At 40.1% G+C, this 27515-nt stretch overlaps 1 protein-coding gene across 2 annotated transcripts; it reads left to right on the plus strand.

Annotated features, from left to right (window-relative positions):
• Positions 1–62: 62 nt before the first annotated feature.
• Positions 63–27338, plus strand: xylt2 (xylosyltransferase II). 2 transcript variants are annotated; one of them, XM_089128835.1, is made up of 11 exons: positions 63–250; positions 10173–10692; positions 11980–12155; positions 14333–14535; positions 18895–18975; positions 20527–20743; positions 21794–21970; positions 22346–22602; positions 23361–23556; positions 23931–24264; positions 26150–27338. In XM_089128835.1, the coding sequence occupies exons 1-11, from the start codon at positions 119–121 to the stop codon at positions 26467–26469; spliced, it is 2613 nt and encodes an 870-aa protein (XP_088984961.1). In that variant the 5' UTR covers positions 63–118; the 3' UTR covers positions 26470–27338. The 2 variants fall into 2 exon arrangements, with proteins under 2 accessions (XP_088984961.1, XP_039521548.2); XM_039665614.2 differs by having other exon boundaries at positions 64–250; positions 26147–27338.
• Positions 27339–27515: the final 177 nt, after the last annotated feature.

The following is a 27515-nucleotide window of genomic DNA, read 5'->3' on the forward strand; positions in this document are numbered from 1 at the left end:
CTTTCTCTTCGGTCATTAACAGTCTGATTCACTGAGTCAACTCCCTCCAATTTGCGACTCGCGGCTAACGTGACTCGCTTCTGTGTGCGAGTCGGTGCGAGTGCGATTCACGGGAAAGATGGTCGCGAGCACCCGTGTACAGAAGCTCCTTAGACGGTATAAACTCGCGATCGCGGCCGGTTTAACCATCCTGCTGATCCAGGGGCTGGTGGTATGGAGCCTGCGGAGTCTGGAGGAGGGAGAGACGGAGGTAAGGTGCTGTTTCATGCGGGCAAATCTGTCCTCCGTGTCTCAGTTGCGCCGTTTGATCTGAAGGTTTATGATAGCATGCTAAGCTAAGGCAAACCCGTCACTCCATTCTCATTAGATGAACTGTAATTCCAGTAATAGCGACACCGGGTGTAAACAAACGCGTTTATTGCATTGCATAAAAAAGTCGTAGTGTGTGATACATATTTGAAGTTGTTATGGTCAAGTGTTGTGTAGGGCAGGTCTGTTAGATTGATTTGTTTTGACCGGCGTCGGGTTTTAAATGACTGGACTGACTTCACCCATAACAACTCTATGGTTTTGTAGAAACTTATGATATGTCTACGTAGGCTGCATTATTGGTCATCTTAGTCTTAACTTAGAGGGCCTCATACATAGACCGCATTTTAGGCATTAATATCTTATATCCCTGCCTTTATGCTCAGGACTGTTGGTCTTCAGTGTATTAGACTCTAGTGAGCCTCCTACCTTTTAAACTGCAACCCTTGTAGGGCTAGTCTTAAGTGTCCTACCTAGACAGCACTTTTTTTTAACACCATAGGTCACTGACTTTGACTATGTTTCCCAAAAATGCTGACTAGACTTCCAAAAATAAGAGTCCCAAAAGGGTTGTTTCGCAGTTTTTGGTTTCCCAAAACACCTTTCAATGAACTGTTCTTAAAATAACCATTTTTTTTTTCTTATTGTGAAAATAGTTTGAAAAATCTAAAGAACTTTTTTTTTTTTTTCACAAAGAATCTTTTATGGAATGGAAAGATCCTACGGGTGTTAAAGCTTCTTCATGGAACGATGATCAGTGGCGATAAAGAACCTTTATTTTTTAATGTTGCCATTAACTGAAGTTTTGATTAGCCTTTTCTATTGGATTAGCGATTTTCTGTTTCTGATTGGACGGTTGTGGTTTACTATTGGCTGATCTCATGTGAGTGACAGGTTGCCCCGCCCTCACGCCAGTAAACGCATCATCAGAGAAGAGATGAGCTGCAAGAGGGAGGGAAGCTTATTCTAATTAAAAATTGAGGCACATGTCATGAATTATAAAAATATATATCTGCATGGAAAAATCCCTTAAGATAAATACTGCAATATTACTTAAAAAACAAGATTTTTCATTTTTTAAGAATACGTAGATGGAGGTTACTGTGTTTTGATGTTTTCTTGTGAGGTCTTATAGCAGTTTTGGGCATCATAGTCTTAAAACCGATAGTGAACTACCTATCTAGACTAAAAAGGCTGCTCGTGCCTGTTTGGCCAAATCCGATTTGGTGCTTATTTGTGACTCGGGTAGGTTTTTGTCATGACCGTGTAAGCGGCACAATTCCCAATTTTCAATTCCCATCTGTGTCATAGTTGTTGTCTAGGTAGGGAGCTTGCTTGGTTTTGAGACACAGCCGACAATTAAATCTGGCTGTTAATAGATTGTGTCCTCAGGCTCTATTAAAGGGATAGTTCACTTTGAAATACAGTTTTGATATGTTTTATCTTACCTCAAGGGCATCCAAGATGTAGGTGTCTTTGTTTCCGCAGTATTTTCAATTTTGATATTTTTAGGTCAAACCGTTCTTGTCTGTCAGTCATATAATGGAGGTCTATGGTCACCACCTCAAAGAGCATGCACAGAGAAGTCCAAATTAAACATGATTTAATGACTCGTAAATGTAAGTACACATTGATAGCCTAAGACATAAAACGAGCAGTTTGTGTGAGAAAACGAACAGTATTTATATTCTTTTTACCTCTTGCACAATAGTCCTATGTCGATTTATGTGGTCCGACCTACTGACTTGAATTGATTCAACTGGACATGGTGCTACAACTTAATTTGCACAATTACCAAAGTGTGATTCATCTTGCTCTACTGGTTTACCACTTTTATTCTTCTATACTAACTTGCAGTTCAATAGGTGTCATGCACAGTACATGTGCTTTATTTCTGTTGTCTCAGACAGGGTTTGTAAACTGCTGTTAAATGATCATGTGTGACCGTTTTGCTGCTCTCGGATGACTGCATCTAATAATGTGTGGTGTAGTGTTTAAACATCCAAGCGGATCAAACCCCAGCAGGGGGGTTTCAGGAATGATAATAATCTTTGTGCTATTGGTCAAAACACAACCTCAGGTTAGTCCAAGATGACTTATCCTGTAATAAATTAACTGTAAGTAAACTTGAAAGAATCCTGCATTGCTAATTAGTAAATGTTTAACTGTCTGCTGTTCAAGAGTAGGCTAATATGTGAATACATGATTTGGGAAAGGAGGTTACGAGTTGTGACGAGTATCAGGAATGTGCTGGCTGTCATGTCCGGATTCCTGCTCCGTCAACCTGCAGTCGAATAGATTCCCTACAAGATCAATGAATGTATTGAGCAAAAACGTTCTTTAGTAATCCAAATTAAACTGGGGTACATTTACACAACAACTATGTGCTCAAAACGGAGAAGTTTTTCCTTTTAGTTTTCGACACCATTGTCAAAACAATCCCCAATCACACGGATCCACTAAAACGACTTAAAACCCTGTATTCTGCTGCCAGGCCACTAGATGGTGATAAAACACTATAAACTGAACACGTAATACGCACATGGATTTATCGTTTTCGAGATTCGCGTTTTTGTTGTATACACGGAGACCGTTTTCAAAAACTTGCACTTTGAAACCCGTTTTCAAAAGTTTGCGTTTTCAGGCAACCAAAACTCCGCTGTGTAAACGAACGGCCAAAACGCATAAAAAGTTTTACGTTTTTAGTTGAAAATGGTGTGTAAACAGCCCCTCAGTGTATGTATCCCTAATCACAAAACGATCCCCAATCACACGGATCCACGAAAACGACTTAAAACCCTGTATTCTGCTGCCAGGCCACTAGATGGTGATAAAACACTATAAACTGAACACGTAATACGCACATGGATTTATCGTTTTCGAGATTCGCGTTTTTGTTGTATACACGGAGACCGTTTTCAAAAACTTGCACTTTGAAACCCGTTTTCAAAAGTTTGCGTTTTCAGGCAACCAAAACTCCGCTGTGTAAACGAACGGCCAAAACGCATAAAAAGTTTTACGTTTTTAGTTGAAAATGGTGTGTAAACAGCCCCTCAGTGTATGTATCCCTAATCACAAAACGATCCCCAATCACACGGATCCACGAAAACGACTTAAAACCCTGTATTCTGCTGCCAGGCCACTAGATGCTGATGAAACACTATAAACTGAACACGTAATACGCACATGGATTTATCGTCTTCGAGATTCGCGTTTTTGTTGTTTACACGGAGACCGTTTTCAAAAACTTGCACTTTGAAACCCGTTTTCAAAAGTTTGCGTTTTCAGGCAACCAAAACGCCGCTGTGTAAACGAACTGCCAAAACACATAAAAAGTTTTGCGTGTAAACTGCCCCTCAGTATGTGTATTTTTCAGGAAAAGTGATCAGTCCCGGTATCAATCCCGCGTCGTGTTTGTGCTCACACTGAAGGTGTTCTGGCAATTTCCCGGGATCAACGTGCTGTGTGAAAGGGGCTAAATAAACATCGTTGGCATTTTTAGGGAATGTTAATTTTTTTTTGTTACACTCTTAAAAATGAACTTATTCACCAACTGCCGCTGAAAGACTTATTGCTTTGTTAACAAATTGCAGTTTTGTGTGAACTTATTGACCATTAGCAGCACGCTGAAATCCCCCCTGAATGACTCTATATTTAGCCCCTTTTTCAGCACCACCGCTTAAAGGTAATGAAGAACCTTTACGCACTAGTCGACTAACTGATTGTTTGATGACGAGTCAACCGTCCTAATTGATCCCTATTGCCTACACAAGAAGTTCTTCTCATTCCAACCACAGCACATCCAGAGGCTTCTGTGCCCTCTGTCTTCAGTGTGATGAAAAAGGCCATTGAGTTTGCAGCCTTTGCTTTCTAAGACTGGAAAAATCAAATACTGCAGGTCATGTGGTGTTGCTGTGATCTGTGCTTAATAAAGGAATTTAACGATTAGAGCCCGACCGATAAAGGATTTTGAAGGCCGATACCGATACAAATATTTTTGGGTTTTAAAATCCGATATTCCGATATATCGGCCGATATTTTTTTTTAAATTAAATATTGTTGGATTTCACACACGTGTAAAAGAAAAGCTAACTTTTCTGCACAAGATACGTTTGATACTTTTTCTCTATGTCTAAATGTTCACTCCTCGCAAGTCTAACTTACATTTTACAATGCAGGGACTGTAACTAGAGATATACTAGCTATAGATACAGTAATAATTACTTAAATTAGGCAGAAAAAGTTCATTGTGGTTTCCAAGCTCATTAATGTTAACGTTAGCGGTCTTCCACTGATGATAGTGGCATTAGCCAGCTTTGTGGTTAGCTAGTCTATGATGAGCCATAATTTAGCAATAGATAACATCATACTGCAAATTGTAAAACATACATTTTCAATATAACAGGCCAAGGAGAGATGATTGAAGCGTGTTTCGTCCGTTTTTATTTTATTTTTTAAATATTCATTTATCGGCCATTATAACTGCCGATGCCGATATTTTGGAAAATGCCTAATATCGGCCGATAATATTGGCCGGCCGATATATCGGTCTGGCTCCATTAACAATTCTAGGACTGATTCATTTACGAACCTTAGACTGTTGCCAAATGATGATTATTTCAGGCCCCGTCCTCACTACTGCATTTTCGTTTAAAAATGGAGACCTTTTGCTACGTTTGCACTAGGGTTGTGCCGATAGACGATAGTATCGTGTATCGACGATAGTCTGACATATCGCCGATGGCAGATGCCTTTGACGATATCAATACGATAATTGGCTCATTTTATCATAATGTATTAAATTATTATTATTAGGCTATTGTTATTATTATAAAGCTAGTATTGTTATTAAATGAATATTAGGAACTACAATTAATTTGCCTTGCCCTAAATTTACAACGACATCACCTTAACAATTGCAACAACACACTTTATGTTTATTACACACTTTTCACACTTTATGAGAATGTTTTTAAAACAGACTAAAAAACATCCCACATTAAAATTTAATTGCAAGGTGATCCATTCACAAATTATCAAGTGTGCTCGTTTTAACAGACGCAAAATTCAATTTCCTACAGATCCAAGATGAAAAAGGCATCGTTGTTCGTCTTTGTTTCCGTAACACATTAACAAAACGTTTAATGACACTAACACTAAAAACAATACAATTACTAAATAGTATTAATAATAATATCACTAAAATAGTATTATAGTTACCGTTATCATCGTCGTCTCTGAGGGAACGCGGCGTTAATGCAGATGCCGAAAGCAGTCCGTTTTTACTTTCACTTTCAGAGATTGAGCGCGTTTACATGCGACGACGTTCTTAACCTGATTATGTTGAATAAACTTGACAATGCATGTGGTCATGTAAACGTTTCCTTTATCAGAGTCAAGTCATAAGTATAAGTAAACCGATCGACTCAGCTAGACGTTTGGCCCTTGCTCTTGTTTCTATCGGCATTTAAGACACATTAAACCGCGTACTTCGTGCTTACTGAAGTGCGCAGAGAGCGCACTGGTAGGGGGGCACATATCGCAAACTCCGACTTTTTCTGACCCAAGAAATTATTAAAACGTGTTTTCATCTCGTGCAGTAATAGACCCTAGTCAAAATGCTGCATGTAACGGCATGAGGATAGGCTAATGTGTCCGTAAATTTCCCGTTGACAAACAAAAGGATTAGGATCTCTTTTTTTTACCTCACTATACCAGGAAATAACCTGATCCTATTAATAAACACTCCACCTTTGCTAGCAAAATAGAAAAAATACAAATATAAAAATATATATATAAAACGAAGTAGGCCAATAAAACAAGCAAATTAATGAGTAGGCTAAATAATCAAGTTAATAATCAAATAAGTTAGCCCCGCCCCCTCACGATAATATCGTGTATCGCCGATCTCACAGGCTGACTATAGGACGATATGAAAATGGAGCATATCGCCCAACACTAGTTTGCACCTCCCGTCCAGACTAAAATCAAAAAACGAAGACCTAAAACGGAGAAGTTTAGAAACACTGCTGTTCAGTTTTGAATCTCCAGAGGGTGGGACAAAACGGAGGACTTCAGAAACGAAGACGCAGAGGCTGACGCTCGGCTCTATGATTGGGTGTCTTCAGTCATGACGTGTCCTTCCCTGATTCGTCAGCCACCCATCACATGACCCGTTGCCTCAGATTTCAGCAAAATGGGTAATTACAGTCAGATATAAAGACTTCAGTGATAAATCCAATCCAAAACATGGCCATGGTTGTGTATTAAATGCAAATGTTATACAAATAAAAATGCATTCATTAGGCCTAATTGAGTTTCAAATGAACAACCAGTCAATAACTACACTGATTTGACTGTCTGACCCTTTTGCTTGATTTGCCATTTGCAAGGCGTTTGCTTCCAGGCTCTGAATAAGAGCCAGTGTAGCCGCATTTGACAACGACTCAAACATTCCTGTAGTGTGGGTTGATTTTAAGGTTATGAAATAACCTCTTTGGTGAGAGGCCGTGTGGGGACAGCTGTCATCTGACTGTTCAGCTTAAGAGGGTGGTTTAATGTTGCCCTTTTTGCTGAAGGCCTAAGTCTTGTACTTCTGGGTATAAAATACATAACACAAGCTATACAAGCTTCACAACAGCCTAATTCTACACAGCACTTGCATGTAATTGGTAAAATCGTCAATTACATTACATTGTTTTTAAAGGGGCCATGAACTGGGTTTCGAATGACGTTGGCTTGGTTTTTACATTAAAAAACATGAAAAGGAAGGTAATAGGCTATTTTCTACCCTAGTTTTCTACCCTAGTCTAACAGAAGTATTGGACAAAACTAGTGAAATATCAACTGATTTAATTACTCTTGTCATATTTTATTATTACCATTTTCTATAGCAAATAAACTGTGAAAATGTGAGAAATGTTGAAGGTGTTTGAATAAATTTTGGTTTGACTGTACACATACAAACATACATAATTGATATACTGTTTTCAAAGATGCATTTCCCTGAGCGGACCACATTGTATTCTGGGATCACCTTCACAAAGAACACAAAGCTGCTGTCCTTGTTTAACAGCTTTCAGCTTTGGTAGCAAGTCTTTGCCAACTCATGTTTTGAAACAAAGCTGTTGGTTCACTTTCGAAACGCCTGTGCTTAAAAGTCCAAACGATTGCAGAGAACGAGGCCCACTGGTGAACTGGTGCTGCTGTACCAGTCCATTGTTTTTTTGTGGGTAGCAGATGTTGGCATAGACCCAGACTTGCTTTGTAATGGTCCTATAACAGGAAGTGGTGGGAATTGCTTGTAATTTCTCTCTCTCTTCCATTACATACTTCCAGCACCACATTTGCATGCCATGCAGCATTGTGGTTTGCTTTTATTCTTAGCACAGGACTAGATTGTTTTAGTTTGTTTGCATATGTTCTTCTTTTTGCTATATTGGAAGCTAGTGGTCAACCAATATAATTTTTTTTGATGGCCGATATAAATATGAGATAAACAACAATTTTGTGAATAGTTGCTAGACGTCTGAGGTCCGATCAGGCCGAGCACAACAACGCTCTTGCAGCCAATCAGCAGTAGGGGGAGGAGAGAGAGTGAGCAAGTGGGACATTTGTAGAAAGGCAAGGCAAGGCAAGTTTATTATGTAGCACATTTCATACACAATGGAAATTCAAAGTGCTTTACATAGAAGGAATTAAAACAATCAATATAAATAAGAATAATTTAAAAAGTTTAGAGTTAGAATAAAAGAAAGTAATACCCCTATCTGAGATGGAAGAGATTGAGCTGGTTTACGGATGTTAATGTTAAAGCTGAGATTACAGCCCGTTCTCATCCCAAGGCATCATATACTGACACTTTTAACATTTCGTCTACATCCAACGCACATGGCACCCTTTAGCGGCATTATGAGACTCGGATATATATGGGCCAGAACGCGCCTCCTAGTGGTCTAACCTTAATGCCTGGTTCAGATTACACGATTTTAGCCTGATTTTGGCACGATCCGTTTGACATGGGGACATGGGGATCGTGGGGATTCGTAAACGACAACGGCGTCGGGACGCAAGATTCGATCGTATCATCTCGTATAGTGTGTCATAGTGGGCGACAACCTATGTCGCGTCTGCGACGCTTCACGACAAAAAGACTGCATGTTTAATTTTTGTAACGGTCGTCCACGACGATTCGGTCACATGTATGAGGTTGACCAATAGGAGCACAGAATCCGTACACAACTTTCAAAAATGACGAAACGAAAGAGAGATGATGGTGCTAACGTTAAAACTAAAAGTAAAAATATATAAGAAAACAATATTTTACCTCAAGTTCTCTTTGGAGGATTGACAGCCCTTCGAGCAATCCAGGAACGTGTCCATTGTCGGGTTTTCTTTCTTTTTTTACTTTTTTTCTGAACACAGGACAGCCAATACAACACTCGCCGCTTCATCCATTGTTTGTTTACGTTCGTTTCCGGAAGTCACTCGCTACTTGTTTCGCCTTCTCGATGACATCATGCGATGACTGGTCAGGAAGCAACGTGACGTGTCAAATCGCGTAATCTGACACTATCGTAACAGACAAAAAAAATAGTGTAATCCGAACCAGGCATAACCCTACCCCAGACCTAAACCTACCCATAACCGAACAAAGCTCTGTGCGTGTTATATTGACGCTAAAGGGTGCCATGTGCGTTGGATTTAGATTAAATTTCAAAAGCGTCACTATATGACGCCCTAGGATGAGAATGCATTGGAGATTACCAATGAAGAGAAGCTCACTGGGAAAAAGGGTTATGATCAGGCAAGATCTTTAACCTTCAAATGGTCTTCGTTTCCTGTTTACACTTCTGGGCTTCGGGTCTATACGACCCCAACAATTGATTGAGTAATTGTACAAAAAATATACATGTTTAATAATATATTTTTTTTGTTTACTTCTCATCTATTCATTAATGCTGTGTTTTTGGAGAAATAAAGTACTTTTGTATCCATTTACCACACAATTCCTCAACTACACCATTAGCTTGCATATGAAATATTATTTTTTATGATGCATTCATTTATGCTCTAGTACTAGGCCTTCATTTCTGTGTAAAAATTTTCAGATTTATGCCGGACTTTTTTTTTTTCACATTTCCCATTCATTTCAATGTGGGGTCATATTGACCCTGAAGACCAGAAGTGTAAAAATTTTTTTTTTTACAATCTAGCCCAGTTTTTGTGTGTGTGTGTGTGTGTGTGTGTTTAGATAGATAATGTATGAAAAGTTACAAAATCGTAATCCACTGAAATGAAAGGAACCTTTTTTTATTAAGTAAAAGTCGATTGGGGTCGTATAGACCCCATGACCCGATTGAGGGCTACGACTCTCCAGCGCTGGAGAAACCCAAGCGGGAAGGCCTGATAATAGTAAATGTGGAAGTGTTCATTGTTAGTTAATGTAAACAAATGAAACCTTATTGTAAAGTGTTACCAATTTCTTTCTTTTTTTTTAATAAACATGATCTTGGCAGGTTTTGTGAGATTCAGCCTTGCACCCCTGTGGATCTAGATGCTGTTTGTGATAATGGCACTGAGTGTTTTTCTGCGTTGGCCGAGCTGGGAGTCACTATCCTCTTTACGAATCTCTGCTTCCTCTGATTCCCGCCACTAAACGATGCTAAATATAACCCCAACTTGAGACAGGAAAAGAACAACAAATGGGAAATAAAGCAAACATGTTGTGCCTCTGCGCTCCCTGAAATGTCAGCAAGTGTGTTTCAGAGAGTAAATCATTCTAAAACCGATTTGATCCTGTTTTCTCTCATGCGCAGTGGAGGGATTTGGTATTAAATCTCTGATTTATTTGCTTTTCTCAGAAGCAGCGGCGGTCGAAGTTGCCCGACCACGATGGGGAGGAGCGGAGAATGGACCCTGTGGCCTTTGACAGGCAAAATGCCCTGTCCGGGGCGAAACACGTCCAGTGGCGGCAGCGTCAGGGTCGGCCCGCCGTGACCACCATCATCAGGAGTGTGTCTAGACGGAGAAGCAAGCCCTCGTTGAAGGACAAGAGCTTTGGCGGGCTGGAAGATGGAGTGGTGGTTGATAAAGTTGCCCATTACGATCCCTCAAGTAGCCGTAACTTCAGCGAGACTCAGCGAGGGGAAATAGCCAAAATCCATCTAGTGGCACCTGGAGAGCCAGGCAGCGTCGGGGGTGCTCCTCAAGCCCCGAGCAGCGACTTTGTGCCCAAATGTGAGATCTCGGGCAAGGACGCCCTGTCTGCCCTCCAACGTGCTGGTTCACGACAGTGCAGACAGGAGATCGCCAACATCGTCTGCCAGCACCAAGCAGGACAGCTTATGCCTCAGTCACTGCCTCAGTTTTGCCCACAGCATGGTAACTGCACTCTTTCATCCGTCATAGATATACACATCCAGTCATGTCTGAAAGTTAATGAAAAAGTTTATCATTTACTTGCAGTGGTTTCAAACCTGTATGAATTTCTTTATTTCTGCTGAACACAAAATACATTTTGAAGAATGTCAGTAAGCAGACAGTTGATGGATTCCATTGACTTCCATAGGAGGAAAAATGTTACGGAAGTAGTAATTCCCCCATGGAGACTGGAAATCAGTGGGGTCCATCAACTGTTTGGTTGCCGACATTCTTCAAAATAATCTTCTTTTGTGTTCAGCAGGAGAAAGAAATTCATACAGGGTTGAAACAGTTTGAGGCTGAATAAATTCCATTTTAAAGTGAACTGTTCATTTAAGTGGCTTAATTCTTACTTAAAGGAGTAGTTCACTTTTAAAAAAACTTTTGCTGATAATTTACTCACCCTCGTGTCATCCAAGATGTCCATGTCTTTCTTTCTTCAGTCGAAGAGAAATTAAGGTTTTTGATGAAAATATTCCAGGATTTTTCTCCATATAATGGACTTCAGTGGGAACCAAACGGTGCAAGGTCCAAATGAGAGTTTCAGTGCAGCTTTAAAGGGCTTTAAATGATTCCAGACGATGAATAAGGGTCTTATCAAGCAAAACGATCACTCATAAAAAGAAATAACAAAGTTTTATAAGCTCAAATCCTCGCCTTGCTCTGTTCTGTGATGCGCGTTCGTGACTCTCCTGTTCAAACTCGTTTATCAAAATAAATGAATCTTTTTTCGTGTCATTTGGTTCATTCAACGAACGAAATGAATGAATTGACTCGGGAAAAGATTGGTTCATTTTGATAAACTTGTTTGAACAGGAGAGTCACAGAACAGAGCAAGGCGGCCTTTGAGCTTATAAAACTTACACTTTTTTTTTTTTTTTAATGAGCAATCGTTTCATTTGATAAGACCCTTATTCATTGTCTGGAGTCCATTATATGGAGAAAAATGCTGGAATGTTTTCATCAAAAACCTTAATTTCTTTTCGACTGAAGAAAGAAAGACATGGATATCTTGGATGACATGGGGGTGAGTAAATTATCAGCAAAAGTTTTTTTTAAAAGTGAACTACTCCTTTAAACTGGACAATGACATTCGTCTAGAGTTGCTGTACAGCCAAAACAATCGTTATTGCTTTAATTTCCTATTATCACTGTAAATCAGCTTAAAACAATCTTGTAAAAAGCACTATAAAGTTAGGTGGACTTGACTTGACATGTAAAGTTTGTTTTCTCTCTGTCCATCTTCAGTGATTTCCAGTGCTATCCAGCATGCAGATTTTTCTGACACTGACCTCTCCAAGGTGGAGAACCCGGTCAGGGTGGTTTTCGTGCTGGTGGTTCATGGACGAGCGGTCCGACAATTGAAACGGCTCCTAAAAGCCATCTATCACAAAGACCACTTTTACTACATCCATGTGGATAAGGTAAGTTAGAACCCAACTAGATTTTGAAAACAAAATTTTGCTCAGAATTTATATGCATCTAAGAACAGCCTCATGAACCATAAATACAATTAAAAAAATGGGTCTCAGTTTGAGTTGCACATGACGAAAGTAGCGATTTGCGGTTCATTGAGTAAAGCTACAGTCACATTTACCGTTGTTCTGCATAATTTGATAGAAATCGACACTTTCGCGTGAGGGCGAAAAAATTTTTCCCACACAAATTTCGTAACGTTTTAAAGTTGTTCACGCGGTTTCGCCACGTTGACCACTTAGTATGAGAGTGTGAGCTGAGCTTCATACTTTGCTACACTGTTTACCTTTTTTGCATGCTAAATTTAGGCAAAGTTTCGCATCTTAAGTCAAGAACAATTGTAATTTATTGTGTCGTTTTAAATGTTTATTTTTTTCTATGCAGTTTGTAAATTTAGGCTAAACAATATTTTACCCTGGTTGGACCCTGTATGTTACGGACTTTATTCAGAGCAGCGCCATGACAGGAATGAAAGTGAGGCTGTGAGGGATAGACTTGTTTTCAGTGGCATCCTCTGTAGACGCGGACGCGAATAGCGCGTCAAATTCGCGTCTAGTTTGACGCTCGAACACTTTGTGTAAATTCACGCGTCGAGAGCGAAACTGACGCACGTAAAATCTAATATTTGAAGCGAAATTTATGCGCGTCTCGCGCGTCAAAATCGAAACCCGTTGTCGGCCATCTTTTTTTATGTTGATCGAGCATTCATCGAGAGATTCACCGTACTGTATTTTCTCTGGGGAGCTAGAACAGCGGCGTGGGGATCATCGTCGCCGTATTTGTGTCCACCGGACCCTTCAGAGGCGAACCGTTTGGCAAAATGAACATGTCTCGTATATTGAAATAAAGTTTTAAGTGATAAAATACTGTATTTGCTTTGTTGTGCATAATAATCTCACCATGCATTTAGTCTTATTACAAAATAATTTATGGAAGCTTCCAGACACTTCACCACGTGAGCAAGCAACTAGTCTCCTGATTGGTTAACGCAGCGTGAATTGACACCAAAGTTCAGATTTTTCGACTCGGGCGGCAGATGCGAATTTGCGTCAAACGCGTGAATGCACAAATAGCACTAACTAAATCATTTGCGCGTAACGCGCCAGACACTCAATTCGCGCGAACGAGGCGTATTCGCGTCTTACTCATTCGTGCCGCGGGAATTTTTTACGCGCGTAACGCGTCTTTGCATTGATTTAACATTGAAATCATTTGTGGCTGACGCGCTATTCGCGTCCGGTGTGAACGCACCATTAGAAAGCTCCTGATAACTTATTTTGCACAGCTCATGTTGTCAGGGGTTTTTTTGTATTCTGAAATTTTTGCTGTGTTTCGTCAGCAATACAATCCAAAAACACCTTATATAACAAATAATAGTACAATCCACTGAAGAGATGTATGTCTAACCTCGCTTTCATTCCTGTGTGAAATCAAGATGGCGCTGATGTGAATAAGATCTATTGTGAATTAACCCCAATTAAAGAGAGGTTGTGTAATCATTTATATTAAACAAGACTTTGTTTAAAATAAGCTTTGGTTTCCGTTTTTGGCTCCACCGGTCCACAATTTTTGGTTGCTTTTTGAATTTGATGCATTACTAGTGTTAGACTAACTGCAAACCACTGTCAAGAGTTCACAAAGCCACCGTGACCCCAAAAGAACTGAACTCAGACATCAAATAAGTCTCTGTTCCACCTTAAAGACAGCCCTGTGGGTTTGATTCTTGATTAAAACTTGAGTGTTCGAGACACGCGGTGGCCGTCAGCTCACATGCTGGGGAACAAAGGTGTGTGTAGAGCTGAGGTTTGTCAGAGCTTGTGGTAAACCTGGGCTTTTACTCGAGGAACACTTCACACCTTGATACGATTTGGCACAACATCTGCTCTGTCTCTTCCTCTCTACATGCCTGTCTCGTTTGATTCAAGTTATTTCAGGTCTTAGCCTCTTAAAAGTAAAGTTCTTCAAAGATAAACTAAACTCCTGCCAAGGAATCTTCCCTCACCCAGAAGCAGAAGAATCATGACGGCTAAAACTGCACTGCTTGCTTGCATATCATGCTTGCTGAACATCTTCATCACATACTCATCTTCAGGATCATTGAACACTGTTATTTTGTGCCTTACAGCGTTCAAACTACATGCATCGGGAAGTGCTTCAGATGGCGGAGCTCTACTCCAACGTGAGAGCCACGCCCTGGCGCATGGTCACCATCTGGGGCGGGGCCAGTCTGCTGAAGGCCTACCTGCGCAGCATGCATGATCTGCTGTCCATGTTGGACTGGAAGTGGGACTACTTCATCAACCTCAGTGCCACCGACTTCCCCACCAGGTCAGCATTTCCTTGGGTCAGGGGTCCCCAATCCTGTTCCTGGACATCTACCAATCCTGATCAAACACAACTGAACCAGCTAATTAAAGGACAACTCCGGCGCAAAATGAACCTTTGGTCTAATTACACATTGTTACCTAGTCAACCGTTATCTGAGATTTGTTTTCATGATTGCCGAATGTAAATAGTTTTATCTCTAAAAACAGTTTAGCCTATAACGCTAGTATAATGCTAGTAAATGGGGCAAATAAAAATCGCTTGTTATTACCACTAACAAGGCTCAAAAATGCCCCACACTAACACGACAGCATAATAAGGGTCCCTACATTCAAACCGAAGCATTGAGAACTTTGTCAGTGTCCAAACAGTTTAATAAGAAGATATTTTATACATACAGTCAACTTCGCGAACACAGGAAGAAGCCATCTTGGAAAAAAAGTCTCTACCAGTCGATCTACGAACGCCGATCCAAGTGCGCTGGTGAGATGTGAATAAGGTGATAAGGTGAGCGTGAACAGTAGGCTACGTGTACATATAAAAGAGAAGAAAACGGTTCGTGTTTGTGTTTCTTCTGGAAACAACGGATCATATGAGATTCTGCACAGTTCAGCGCACTTGGATCGGCGTTCGCAGATCGACTGGTAGAGACTTTTTTTCAAAGATGGCTTCTTCCTGTATTCGCGAAGTTGACTGTGTGTATAAATATCTTCTTATTAAACTGTTTGGACACTGACAAAGTTCTCAATGCTTCGGTTTGTATGTAGGGACCCTTATTATGCTGTCGTGTTAGTGTGGGGCTATTTTGAGCCTTGTTAGTGGTAATGACAAGCGATTTTTATTTGTCATTACTCTATGCCCTATATACTAGCATTATAAGCTAAACTGTTTTTCGAGATAACACTATTTACATTCGGCAATCATGAAAACAAATCTCAGATAACGGTTGACTAGGTAGCAATGTGTAATTAGACCAAAGGTTCATTTTGCGCCGGAGTTGTCCTTTAAGATCTACTGGAGCTCTTGATAATTAGAGGCAGGTGTGTTCGTTCAGGGGTGGATCTGAACTTTGCAGGTGGGTAGATCTCCAGTAACAGGATTGGGCATGCAATGTACATATGCTTGATTTTGGTAAATGAGATCTATTATGTATGAGGATTTGTTCAGCTTACTTAAAATAACATGTGTAAAAAGGAAATATGCTGATGCAAGAAAACTAGCTTTCATATCTTGCTACCGGTTGCCGGCTAGGGAATGGTAATAAATGAATATTTATAAATGTGATTTAGGAAGGACATCTGATTGGCTACGTCAATGGGTTTAGAAGAGCCAATCAGTGCTCGGATAGAGTTTCATGACCGAACTATGGATTTTCTTAAAAGGGGCCAAATAATGGTACATGCACTTTAACAAGTTGATTGTACTGCAATGTGTGTTGTCGTGGCTGTACACAACCATCATTTAATGATACAAACCCAGACAGCAAACTGACATTGAATCAACGTGGAAACGACGTCTCTCATGACATTTAAACAACGTTGATTTTGCTCATCGAATTAACGTTGAACCAACGTCAGACGCGGCATTCTTCAAAGCTAAATGAAAATCGAAAATTGGTTTGCTTTCATAACGTTGAAACAACGCGTTGATTTCAAGTTGATTTTCCGTTAGTTTTGATGAATGACGCGTCTGACGTTGGTTCAACGTTAATTCGATGAGCAAAACAATGTCAAATCAAGTTGTTTCTATGTCATATTTCCACGTTGATTCAATGTCAGTTTGCTGTCTGGGAATCCATCCAGTGGTTTTGTTTTTATCTCATTATATGTTTTCCCCTGCCTCAAATCGAGCCGTCACACGGTCGCACGCCCCTCCCATGGTTGTTAATTGACAGCAGTGTTTCAATAGTTGTTTCTCCAGTTGATACACTGGAGCAGAATGGCGTCTAAGCGATTGTGTTGTTCTGTTCTTGGGTGCAATAATGAACACAGAAATCATTTTCATGTTCCTAAATTTGAACCGCTGAAGACGCAGTGGCTGAGTTTTGTTTACGAAGGGAATATTCCCCACGATCAACGTCAATACTTTCTTGTTTGCGCGAATCATTTCTCACCAGACTGCTTTATAAACGAGGATCAGTATAATGCTGGTTTTGCTAAGAAGCTGCTCCTGAAAAAATAATCGGTACCAACTGTTTATGTTCCCTCTGCACCTAACGTTTTATTAATTTTTATATAAATTTTTGCAAATCGCGGGGAAAAGGTTTTTATGACAATTAGTCGTAACGTCAATCTGTCAATATACATCAGTAAACACACAACGTTCGTATCTCACTACTCCACACAGCCAGTGCATACAAAGATTGATCAAAGTGACATTACGTTAACCAACCATTCAGAAACGTCCTCAAGCCTTAATTGTCGAACTTCTTTGCGGCCGTCATCTTGTTCTGGTGCGACTCCGGTTCAAACTGATACGGTTGCACAAATGTGTCCTCAGGGACTCCCGCCGCCATTCTCTCTCCAAAACATTCAACTGTTGTCAAGGCAACACTCCACGTGCGTTCACGCCCACAGAACAGAGGGGCGGGGTTTATTATTTAAAGGGATATGCACTGAAACGGCTTGCTGAAAACAGAGCTGATTTTGACCAGGTAAAATAATGTTTTCTTAAAATACTAATGCGAATTTTTAATAAAAGTATATTACAAAGTTTTCATTTAGACCCTAAACATTTATATTAACTTGTACAAAAATGGCGTTATATGACCCCTTTAAAGGGGAAAAGCCTACATTGACCACACTAATTGACTAGTCCAGGATTTCCCAAACATTTGTCACCTGAACTTTGATTTTAAGTTAGGATTTTAATCATTTAATGACAGATATTCATGGTTCTCTAATGATGGTTTATGGAGATGGAAGTAAACCGATAAAATATTTAATCTTTTTTTGGTTGTAAATCATTTTAATAAAATTATAACAAACATTTAGTATACAGAAATATATGCTGTTGTAATTTAGATTTGCACTACAAGCTACAGTACTCCTATTCAAGTCTTAAATTCTTCCCTTTTAATAGTTCAAACCCTCAAGCTGTAAACATTCAACATCCTTGAGCTTTTAAACTTTTAAGTGCTGTAAACTTCTGTCCGCAAGTATGTTCGGAATTATGCGAATGTGTAAATAAAGAGAAACTAGCACACATTGCATGTGCATTTGGGAACGCTGTGAGATCTCTGCATCATGATCTGTGTAAACATGCTGTGCAACAGATAACATACTTCTTTAATTTGCTGCTTGTGATTTGGTAATTGCAATTAGCTATACCACGATTAGATTAATTGTGCAGCCCTGTTTATTTGATGCAATTGGAATTGATTGGAGCTACCAAATTGGATGAAGCCATTCCAAAAGATAAAAAGGGACGAGGCCTTCAGTGCTGTCTTCCTGGAAAAGGCAATCCCAGAATTGAAAGTGAAAAAAAAAAAAACGTGAGATGGATTGATGATACTGATTTGAGAGATGCGTATTGAGTAGGGTTGGGTATCGTTTGAATTTGAACGATTCTGATTCCGATTCCTTGTTTCGATTCCTGTTCCTAACGATTCTCGATTTCGATTCTTTTAAGAGGCAGGGTCAAAAAAAGTTTAGCTAACCTTGTTAACCAACGGTCTTTCTGAAGGAAATACTCCTTCTGTCACAAATACTCCTTTTGTCACAAATTTTGCATTTTGCCGAGATTTCGTTAATTTTTAGAAAAGTGAAGCCACACTTTGGACCGCCGACGTAAGCTACTCATGTTTGACTCGCGCGGTTATGCCAACGCTTCCGGTAGACGCTTCTTCGTTGGTGTTGTCCAGCGGTTTCTTCTTCCACTCTTCTTCCACTTCTTCACACTGTGAATATCGAAACTAGGAATTGAAATTTTAACTTTTGAACGATTCCGGGAGAAAAAAACGAAAAGTTAGTCCCGGTTCCAATCGATACTCGATTCTCAATACCCAACCCTAGTATTGAGTGAGTTTATGTCTGAGCCATTCTCATGAGGTTGCTGGCAAATCTGTCTCTTTCTCAGCAATCTGTTTCGGGAGGATTTCTGCAACACATCAGAGCCTTAGAATTTCACAATCCCTCCAGCTGTTGATGCTCTTTCTTTCTTTAAAGTGAGCTAAATAAGCCAAATCTGTGTTCGTGGCCCGATGCACATGTAGACGTTTATACCGACCAAAATCCCGTCGGCAGAGGCTAATTCCTTCCAGATGAAGACTTCACCCACGCCACCCTGCAGTCAGCGCTGGGCTTCTGACATAATCCCTCGTTTTTATCTCTTCTCTCCTCTCTCACTATCGCTCTAAAACAGGACCAACGATGAGCTTGTGGCTTTTCTCTCCCAGAACCGTGACAAGAACTTCCTGAAGTCTCACGGCAGAGAGAACGCAAGGTAAGCTCGGGTTACTCCAGGTTCTGATATACTGTCCGCATCTAGTGAGGCTCTAAAATGGGTGGAGATTACGTGAATTTAAACAATTTGGGATCCGAGTTGGGAATTCATTCATTGAATCAAATTTACTAACTCTTGCACTGATTTTTCTGTTGAATTTTAAATCAGAATCGTTATTGTCAATATCAATTTCTCGATTTTAAAAGCCTGAAACAAAGCACATTGCCTGCAATAAGCTTTGTTACTTTTAATATGAAGCGACGAACCGATCATCTCATCTCCTCTTTAGTATTAGTTACAGACATTAAATAAACGGGTGAACATCAGAAGGTATGGTAAAAGAAACATTACGGCTACCTGAAATGAATTTGGTCGCATATAATCGCTCAATCAGTGTTTCAACCGGGGAAAGACGTCGATAAAACCGCTTGTAAACAACAATGCCACGTAACGTCACGTTTTCATAAGAAAAAACATCGAAGGACCCGATAGTCAGCTAGAAAAATAAACATTAGAGAGCAGAATTTTGCTAAATGTATGCTTTGTATTCCATATTTAATATAGTTTTACTTAACCTATTGCGTCTTCATTGTTTAATATATTTTTGAATAAATCTGTCTTAAAAAATGATTACAGCCATCATTTAAATGTTTTTATTTTATTTACTGTACCATAATATTCATTTCTGTCCGTCACTTCAGTTTTCCATCACAGCCAGGAATAAATTACATTTTTAAAATGGTTTAAAATAAAAAAAAAGGTTATTTTAAACTGATAATTTCTAGGGATGGGTAATGATTAATCGCATCCAAAATAAAAGTTTGTGTTTACATAATATATGTGTGTGTATAATTAATTTGTATATATAAAAATACCCACACATGCATGTATATATTTAAGAAAAATGTGTTATTAATATATCAAATATTTATATATAATATTAGTTATGTATAAATATATATATTTCTTAAATATATACATACATGCCTGTGTATTTATATATACAAATTAGTTACACACACTACGCACACATATATTATGTAAACACAAACTTTTATTTTGGATGTGATTAATCGCGATTAATCGTTGCCCATCCCTAATAGTTTCACAATATTACTGTTTTTGAAGTAATGTTTTCAGAAAATAAAGTTTGTTTTAGAAGTAATGTATTAGAAAATAAAAGCACTAAATATTGGTTTATACTTACTAATTTATTTACAAGTGGTATAATGAAGTAATAACTTTCAAAAATATGTTTTATTCATGAAAGTTTAAATACTTGTGTTGGTTTTATGACACTGAAGTTGGTCAGAAAAAAAAAGGAATCAAATAGCTTGAGAAATGCTAATAAAAATCTGCACCGAACTACTTTCTAAAGTTTATTTTTGTATTTTTCATTTACACTTTTAATGAGACTCCTGTTGTCATTCATTGATTTCTAGATATTTGTACCGCCTTGACACTTTTGACATGCCTCACTTACATAATAACGCAGCCGTGACAGTGTTTGCGATGGCATCTGTCATCATCCTGCTCTCTCCTGTCACGCAGGTTCATTAAGAAGCAGGGTTTGGACCGCCTGTTCCACGAATGTGACAACCACATGTGGCGTCTGGGCGAGCGCAGCATCCCTGAGGGGCTGGTGGTGTCAGGAGGCTCGGACTGGTTCTCCCTCACGCGGAAGTTTGTGGAGTATGTGGTGAACTCGCAGGACGAGCTGGTGACGGGACTCAAGCAGTTTTACACCTACGCTCTACTGCCCGCTGAGGTACTGCCTTTTGGAAAACGTGTACATCATCTGGTCATGCCGGCACAAAAAAAAAAAATTTTTAGTGTTTTTTTTAGTAAATAGTAAAAAGACATGATTTTACATAAAGAAAATAAATTTTTAAAAAATAAGTAATTTACATTAAAAAAAATTCTTAAAGGGATAGTTTAATTTGAAATGAATGTTTGGTATGTTTTATCTTACCTCAAGGGCATCCAAGATGTAGGTGTCTTTGTTTCCGCAGTAGTTTCAATTTTGACATTTTTAGGCCAAACCGTTCTTGTCTGTCTGTCATATAATGCAGGTTTAGGGGGTCCACCTCAAAGAGCATGCACAGAGAAGTCCAAATTAAACATGATTTAATGACTCGTAAATGTAAGTACACATTGATGGCCAAATGTTATGGTTAAATATGCAAATGAGGCATTATCTAATTAAATATGCACTCATTTGCATACATTTCTATAACAAAAATCTGAACATTGGATGAAGTCAGGTTCATATAGGTTTGAGTCATAGGTTTTTACAGAGGGAGTTTTGGATATTTGTTTTTTTTTAAGGAATAAAATGATTTATAAAATCAGAACAATTATATATTAACAAAAACCTTGAGAATATAGAATAAAACTGTTAGGTTTGGTGTATGTAACTGCTACTGAAGGGAAGATTTCTGGCTCAATGTAGGAGGAAAACGGTCTTTAAAGATATACTGCAATTAAAATCTACAGACGCAAATAGATAAAGTGCTCTAAAAGATAGTTAAATGTGTGTTTTGGATGTTTTCTTTCCACTATTGTGAAAAAAAAACACTATGTAAAGCCAAAAAGCCTGAAAAATTGTGAAATGACCCCTTTAAAGAAGCAAGTTTTATCATATCCTGCACATCCGGTCACTGTTATTGTGTATTAAATCTGAATCATAAATTCATAAGACTGTTGTTGATGTGATAATCCATTTTCGTTTATTTAATTGTTTTGGTACAGAGCAGTAAACATTAAGCGCTGTGTCCCTGAGGATATATGATGTAATTCCTCTCCGTCTGGTTTTCAGTCTTTCTTTCACACAGTGCTGGGAAACAGCCACATGTGTGATACTTTGGTCGACAATAACCTGCGTGTGACCAACTGGAACCGGAAGTTGGGCTGCAAGTGCCAGTATAAGCACATAGTGGACTGGTGTGGCTGTTCGCCCAATGACTTCAAACCCTCAGACCTCATCAGAATACAGGTCTGTGAACTGATAAATGTTCCCTTCAGATATATCAAGCCACGCAGTATTTAAAGGATCACAGTGGGTCTCGTTCACTAAGCTTATGTGCACGCAAACTTGTGTGTGAAATCTGCGCAAATTAAGTTTTCAGATACATATAAACAGCAGGTTAATGATAGGTCTGTAATCTGTGTCTGTATAAAAAGGAGTTTTAGTAATTTTGTAACAAATTCAGTTGTGTGCAATTTGTTGTGGATTAGGGAAAAGTTGTTTTTTGGGAGAAGTTACAAATTATGACACAATTATTAGTGATCGAGACCCAGTGTCTTTCTTAGAAATTGACCTTACATTTGGCACCAATTCAACCCCACACTTTTTTCTTCCCCACGACAGCAACTAACGCGGCCTACGTTCTTCGCCCGTAAGTTTGAGTCCACTGTGAATCAAGAGGCTATTGAAATCCTGGACAATCACCTGTATGGGGAGTACCCGCCAGGCACGGTGGCACTGAAAGCATACTGGGAGAGCCTGTTTGAACAGGCGGATGGGGTCTCATCCCTCAATGATGTGGCTCTCACGGCATACTCCTCCTTCTTCAGACTGGGCCTCCATAGGCCGGAGACCACTCAAAGCAGTTCTGAGGCCTGCAGGTGACCGTCCAATCCAATTCAATCCGCCCATTTCAGTCAATTTCAATTCAGTCCTGTCCAATTCCAGTCCAGTCCCATCCTAGTCCCATTTAATTCCATTCCAGTCTCATCCAATTCCATTCCAGTCCCATCCTAGTCCCATTTAATTCCATTCCAGTCTCATCCAATTCCATTCCAGTCCTATCCAATTAATCCATCTAATTCCTTTCCAGTCCCATCCCATTCCAGTCCCATCCAATTCCATTCTAGTCCATCCAATTCCATTCTTGTCCCTTCCCAGTCCCATCCCAGTTCAGTCCCATCCAATTCCATCCCATTCCAGTCCCAGTTCAGTCCCATCCCATCCCAGTTCAGTCTCATCCAATTCTATTCTAGTCCATCCAATTCCATTCTAGTCTCATCCAATTCCATTCTAGTCCCTTCCCAATCCCATCCAAGTTCAGTCCCATCCAGTTCCATCCCATTCCAGTCCCATCCTATTCCATTCCCATCCCATTCATGTCCCTTCCTAGTCCATTCCATTCCCATCCCATTCAGGTCCCATCCAATCCATTCCAGTCCAGTCCTTTCATAGTCCATCCAATTCCAGTCCCATTCCAGCCCCATCCAATTCTATTCCCATCCCATTCCAGTCCCATTCAATTCCAGTCCCATTCCAGCCCCATCCAATTCTATTCCCATCCCATTCCAGTCCCATTCAATTCCAGTCCCATACCACCATCCATTTGATTGATTATTTTTTTTGTTTTTAACCACAGGTTTGAACCCATTGGGTTCCCCATCTCGGTCCACCTGTATTTTTATGATGACCGATTCCAGGGTTACCTGGTAAGACAGGAAGTGCAGAATGGGGTGAGCAGGTCCCGTGAGATGCTGGAGGTGTGGGCTGTTCCTCAAGCAACACTGCAGCTGGAACACAACCTTCATGAGTTTGAGCGTCTCAAACACCTTGAGGTGAGAGGAACAGGCATATGCAGTGTACAGACAGATGTGAATGGGAGCTTGTGGTCAATTTTAAGAAAGGGGCAGGTTTAGTCCTGCTATCATAGAAAAGTATTTCGTTTCACTGAACTTCCAGTTCTGATATTGATTAAATATTGCAAGTTCAAAAAAATAAAATAAAATAATGAAACCGATTGATGGATGAATCATTCACGATAAGATCAATAACATGCATTTAGAAAATTGAGTGAATTTCTATTTCATTTGTTGAATTTGCCAAAGTCAACATGAAAGACCTTTCGCAACTCATTTCTGTAACTTTCTTTATTGTGTAGGTCTTATATTTCACTGTTTTGTTTTTTTTTGTTCATGCTGTTTTGTACTAGGTTGGAACTGAGTGGGATCCAAAGGAGCGGATCTTCCGTAACTTTGGGGGTGTGATGGGACCTCTAGATGAGCCGGTGGCAATTCAGAAGTGGGCTCGTGGGCCCAACCTGACAGCCACTATTGTGTGGATTGATCCAGCACAAATAGTAGCAGCCTCCTATGACATCAGCATAGACATTGAGGCAGAGTTCACGCAATACAAGCCGCCCCTGCAGCGCCCCCTCAGGCCTGGAGTGTGGACGGTGCGTGTGCTGCGGTTGTGGGAGCGCGTGGCAGAAGCTCGCTTTCTGGTCATGCCTCTGGCCTTCAAGGGACGTGAGCCCCTTCGCACAGGTGAGAGACATTAATGTGAAATATTACTACCATTTAAAACTAGGGCTGCACGATTAATTTCAATTGACATGAAATCACACTTAAATCGATTTGGCTTATCACAATTACGAAATCGCAAAGGCTGCCATAATGCGTGAGAGCGCCCTATGGCTTTCACGATCCGCTGTGCTGCACTGACAACCTGTGCATAAAATAATCACAGATTTTGTAAAATCGTGTGTGGTTTCATGGCGATAATTGTGCAGCCCTATTTAAAACTTTTTTTACTGTATTTTACTCGTATCAAATATTTTGAACCTACTTGGTAACAACGACTTGGTAACAATGACAAATAGGGCAACAATATGCAAGTGCCGTGACCAGTCCCCAGTTAGACCAGTGCAGCACACATAGCAAGGTTGTTGTTTTTAATAGATATAAAATAGTAAGTGTTAGTATTAAAGGGTCAGGTGTTGCTGAAAAACATGCGTCTTCAGTTTCTTGAAAATGGCTAAAGACTCAGCAGCTCGGGTTGAGTTAGACAGTTCATTCGATCAGCTTGGAACAGACTTAGGGTAAAGGTCAGTGAAAGTGAATTTGTGCCTCTTTGAGACGCCACCACAAGGTGTCGTTCAGAGTAAGCTTTTGGATGGCACGTAGGTCTGGAGTAATGAGTTAAGATATAGGGTTGCAGAGGTAGTGGATATAGGGTTGAATTTAATGCGAGCGACAATTGGCAACCAGTGTAGTTTTATGAGGAGAGGTGTGACGTGCGCTCTCTTCGGCTCATTAAAGACCACTCTGGCTGCAGCATCTGGATCAGTTGCAGGTTTAACAGTGCAAGCTGGAAGACCTGCCAAGAGAGCATTACATTAGCCCACAGGGTTTTTTTTTTCCAGGCTCAATACGAGGCGGAGGTGGTAAAATCCTGAAGAAAACACTTTTTACAACCACATATTTTAGGTATTTTAACAATAAGGTACTTGGATTGTTATTTTGAGGACACAATCACATACTGTGTTCCCCACAGGATTTTGTGAAACTGTAGTGGGTGGAAATTGTTCCTGCTATGGGGGTCCGGGAGAAAGAGAAGATGCTTTCCTTGATTCCTTTTCCCTGAAGAAAGCTACGTTGTTGATAACGAGAGTAAAAGTGACGCGTGTTCATTGCGTTTTACCGCGAAATGAGTTCCGTGTCTTACATTAATGATTTATAACTCACCGACCCGCGACCAACCCACAATTAACCCTGATAGCACACGTACATCACAGAGACGTCTATTTGATGTTTGTGTTTACATCTGGAGGACGTATTTTTTAGTGTTTGCTCATCTGCAATACGTCTATAGGACATTTCCTGTCAGATGTCAAATAGACGTTTAGAAGATGTCTTTAAGATGTAATGATTTAGAATGTATGTTAAACTGGCATCTTAAAGATGTTAGTAAACAGCAGATGCTTTCCAGATGAAGTGATCTTAAACGGACATCTTGCAGACGTACGTGTGCTATCTATTTGTTATTTTTTTATATTTTGGCCCATTTGAGCCGCAGATTATCTGCAGTATCCGCGGATGTAAGCGCTATCCGGAGAAGGGACACAGGCTGGGAACCCGCAACAGAACCGGGTTCTGTTGGTGGGAGCTAATGACTGTAGTCCATAGATTTGTTGACAGTCGGAAGCGACGTGCCTCATAATTCTCAATCCTGGAAAAAAAAAACTGGTCCAGTCTGGATAGAACAAGAGCTTGAACACAGAGTTGTGTTGCATGCTCTGATAGGAAGAGCCTGATCCTCCTAATTTTGTATATCTTGAGTATAATCAAGGTTATTACATCCTGTTTTATTCTGAAAGCAAATAAATATTCATATACTTATCTCTCCCTCCTATTCCCTTCCCTCCAGAAGACCATGGCTGGGTACATGCGGGTCCTCCAGGTAACGTGTACTTGGAGCAAAGCTTCCAGCAGCTCGCTCACGTGTTGAAGCTGCCACCCAGCGAGCCTGCCCTGCAGGAGGCGCAGAAGAAGACCTCCCTGGTGGGGAAGCCGTTGGAGGCCTGGGTGGATAGCTCAGTGGGGGCTTTCTGGGTCACTGGAGATATTTGCTCTGAGCAGACCTCCTCCTGTCCCTCCATTGGACTCTGCACTAAGACCTCTTGGAGCTCCTTGTCTCCTGACCCCAAATCAGAACTGGGGCCAGTCAAAAGCGGCGGTCGTATTAGGTAGCCTTACAAACTCGAATAAATGGAGCAGAGCAACGAAGGCCCTGAAGAACAGTCCGTAAGAGTGATGTTTACGAGTCGTGGTCTTTGAGACCATCCCATTACTAGTTGAGGCACCTCCTATCGAGGGTTTGAAACTGGTTGAGGGTGAATTTATGAGCGAAAACGTTCGAATTTGCACAAAAAGCCTGCCAGACGTGGATATGTACGAGTCTTGCTTTTATAAATCAATGTTCAGATGTCCCCTAAATACGTTGTTACAAGGTTCGGAGTCTTAGCACATAGTTTACAGTGTGGGTTTATGAAACAAAGACCCAAATCTCAACAATTTCACATTGTTATTCTTTCTTTAAAGAAAAACGAAAGAAAAAACTGTGCACATTATTTTACTCTGTAAAACAGTGGCCAAAATTTGTATTTGAAGCTGCTGGAAACCTCTGGCTGTATTGCTATGCTTATTTTGAAGCATTAATATCCAAACTTCAGAAGCAAATTGATGAAGTGCACTTTACTGTAAAGCAGAGCTCCCTTCTGATTGGCTGAATCTCAGCAGAGGAGGCGGAGCTTGTAGGATCATCATGAATTTCTGCCAATGGATCGATGTGATTGCTCACTTAACATTTTTCAGATGCAGTGTTGCATGGAATTATTGTATACAGCAACAAAATGAACACTAGCGAAAGCCGTCTGCTAGGAAACCAGAATCTGAGTTTTGTAATACTGTGACTTTGTCTTTATGTTGAATGTCCTTTGAGTTGAAGAACACCTTATCTGGAGGACTTGCTTCGCCTGTCACTGCAAAGCTTGCTCAGCCGCACACAAATTGCAAAGTACGAAGATGTGGATATAAATATTTGAGACTGCCTGAACTGACCCTGCTGAACATCAGTCTGTGATCCGTCACTCACTGGTCTCGTTACAGTATTTCACACTTAATTCTGGTCTTCCACCACTTTGGTTTTCAACGACGCATAATTTGTCACTCTATTTCTTGAACTGCAATTGGTGTAGATCAGCTCTTGGTTGGAGACGTAAGTTACACTAGCTGCT

The sequence above is a fragment of the Pimephales promelas genome, chromosome 3, assembly GCF_988280905.1.
Source record: "Pimephales promelas chromosome 3, fPimPro1.hap1.1, whole genome shotgun sequence".
NCBI classification, from domain to species: domain Eukaryota; kingdom Metazoa; phylum Chordata; class Actinopteri; order Cypriniformes; family Leuciscidae; genus Pimephales; species Pimephales promelas.

Coding starts and splice junctions, on each gene's coding strand:
- xylt2 (XM_039665614.2), top strand. CDS start 119: ATGGTCGCGAGCACCCGTGTACAGAAGCTCCTTAGACGGTATAAACTC. Junction 251..10,172: donor TGGAGGAGGGAGAGACGGAG/GTAAGGTGCTGT, acceptor TGCTTTTCTCAG/AAGCAGCGGCGGTCGAAGTT. Junction 21,971..22,345: donor CAGACCTCATCAGAATACAG/GTCTGTGAACTG, acceptor TCCCCACGACAG/CAACTAACGCGGCCTACGTT.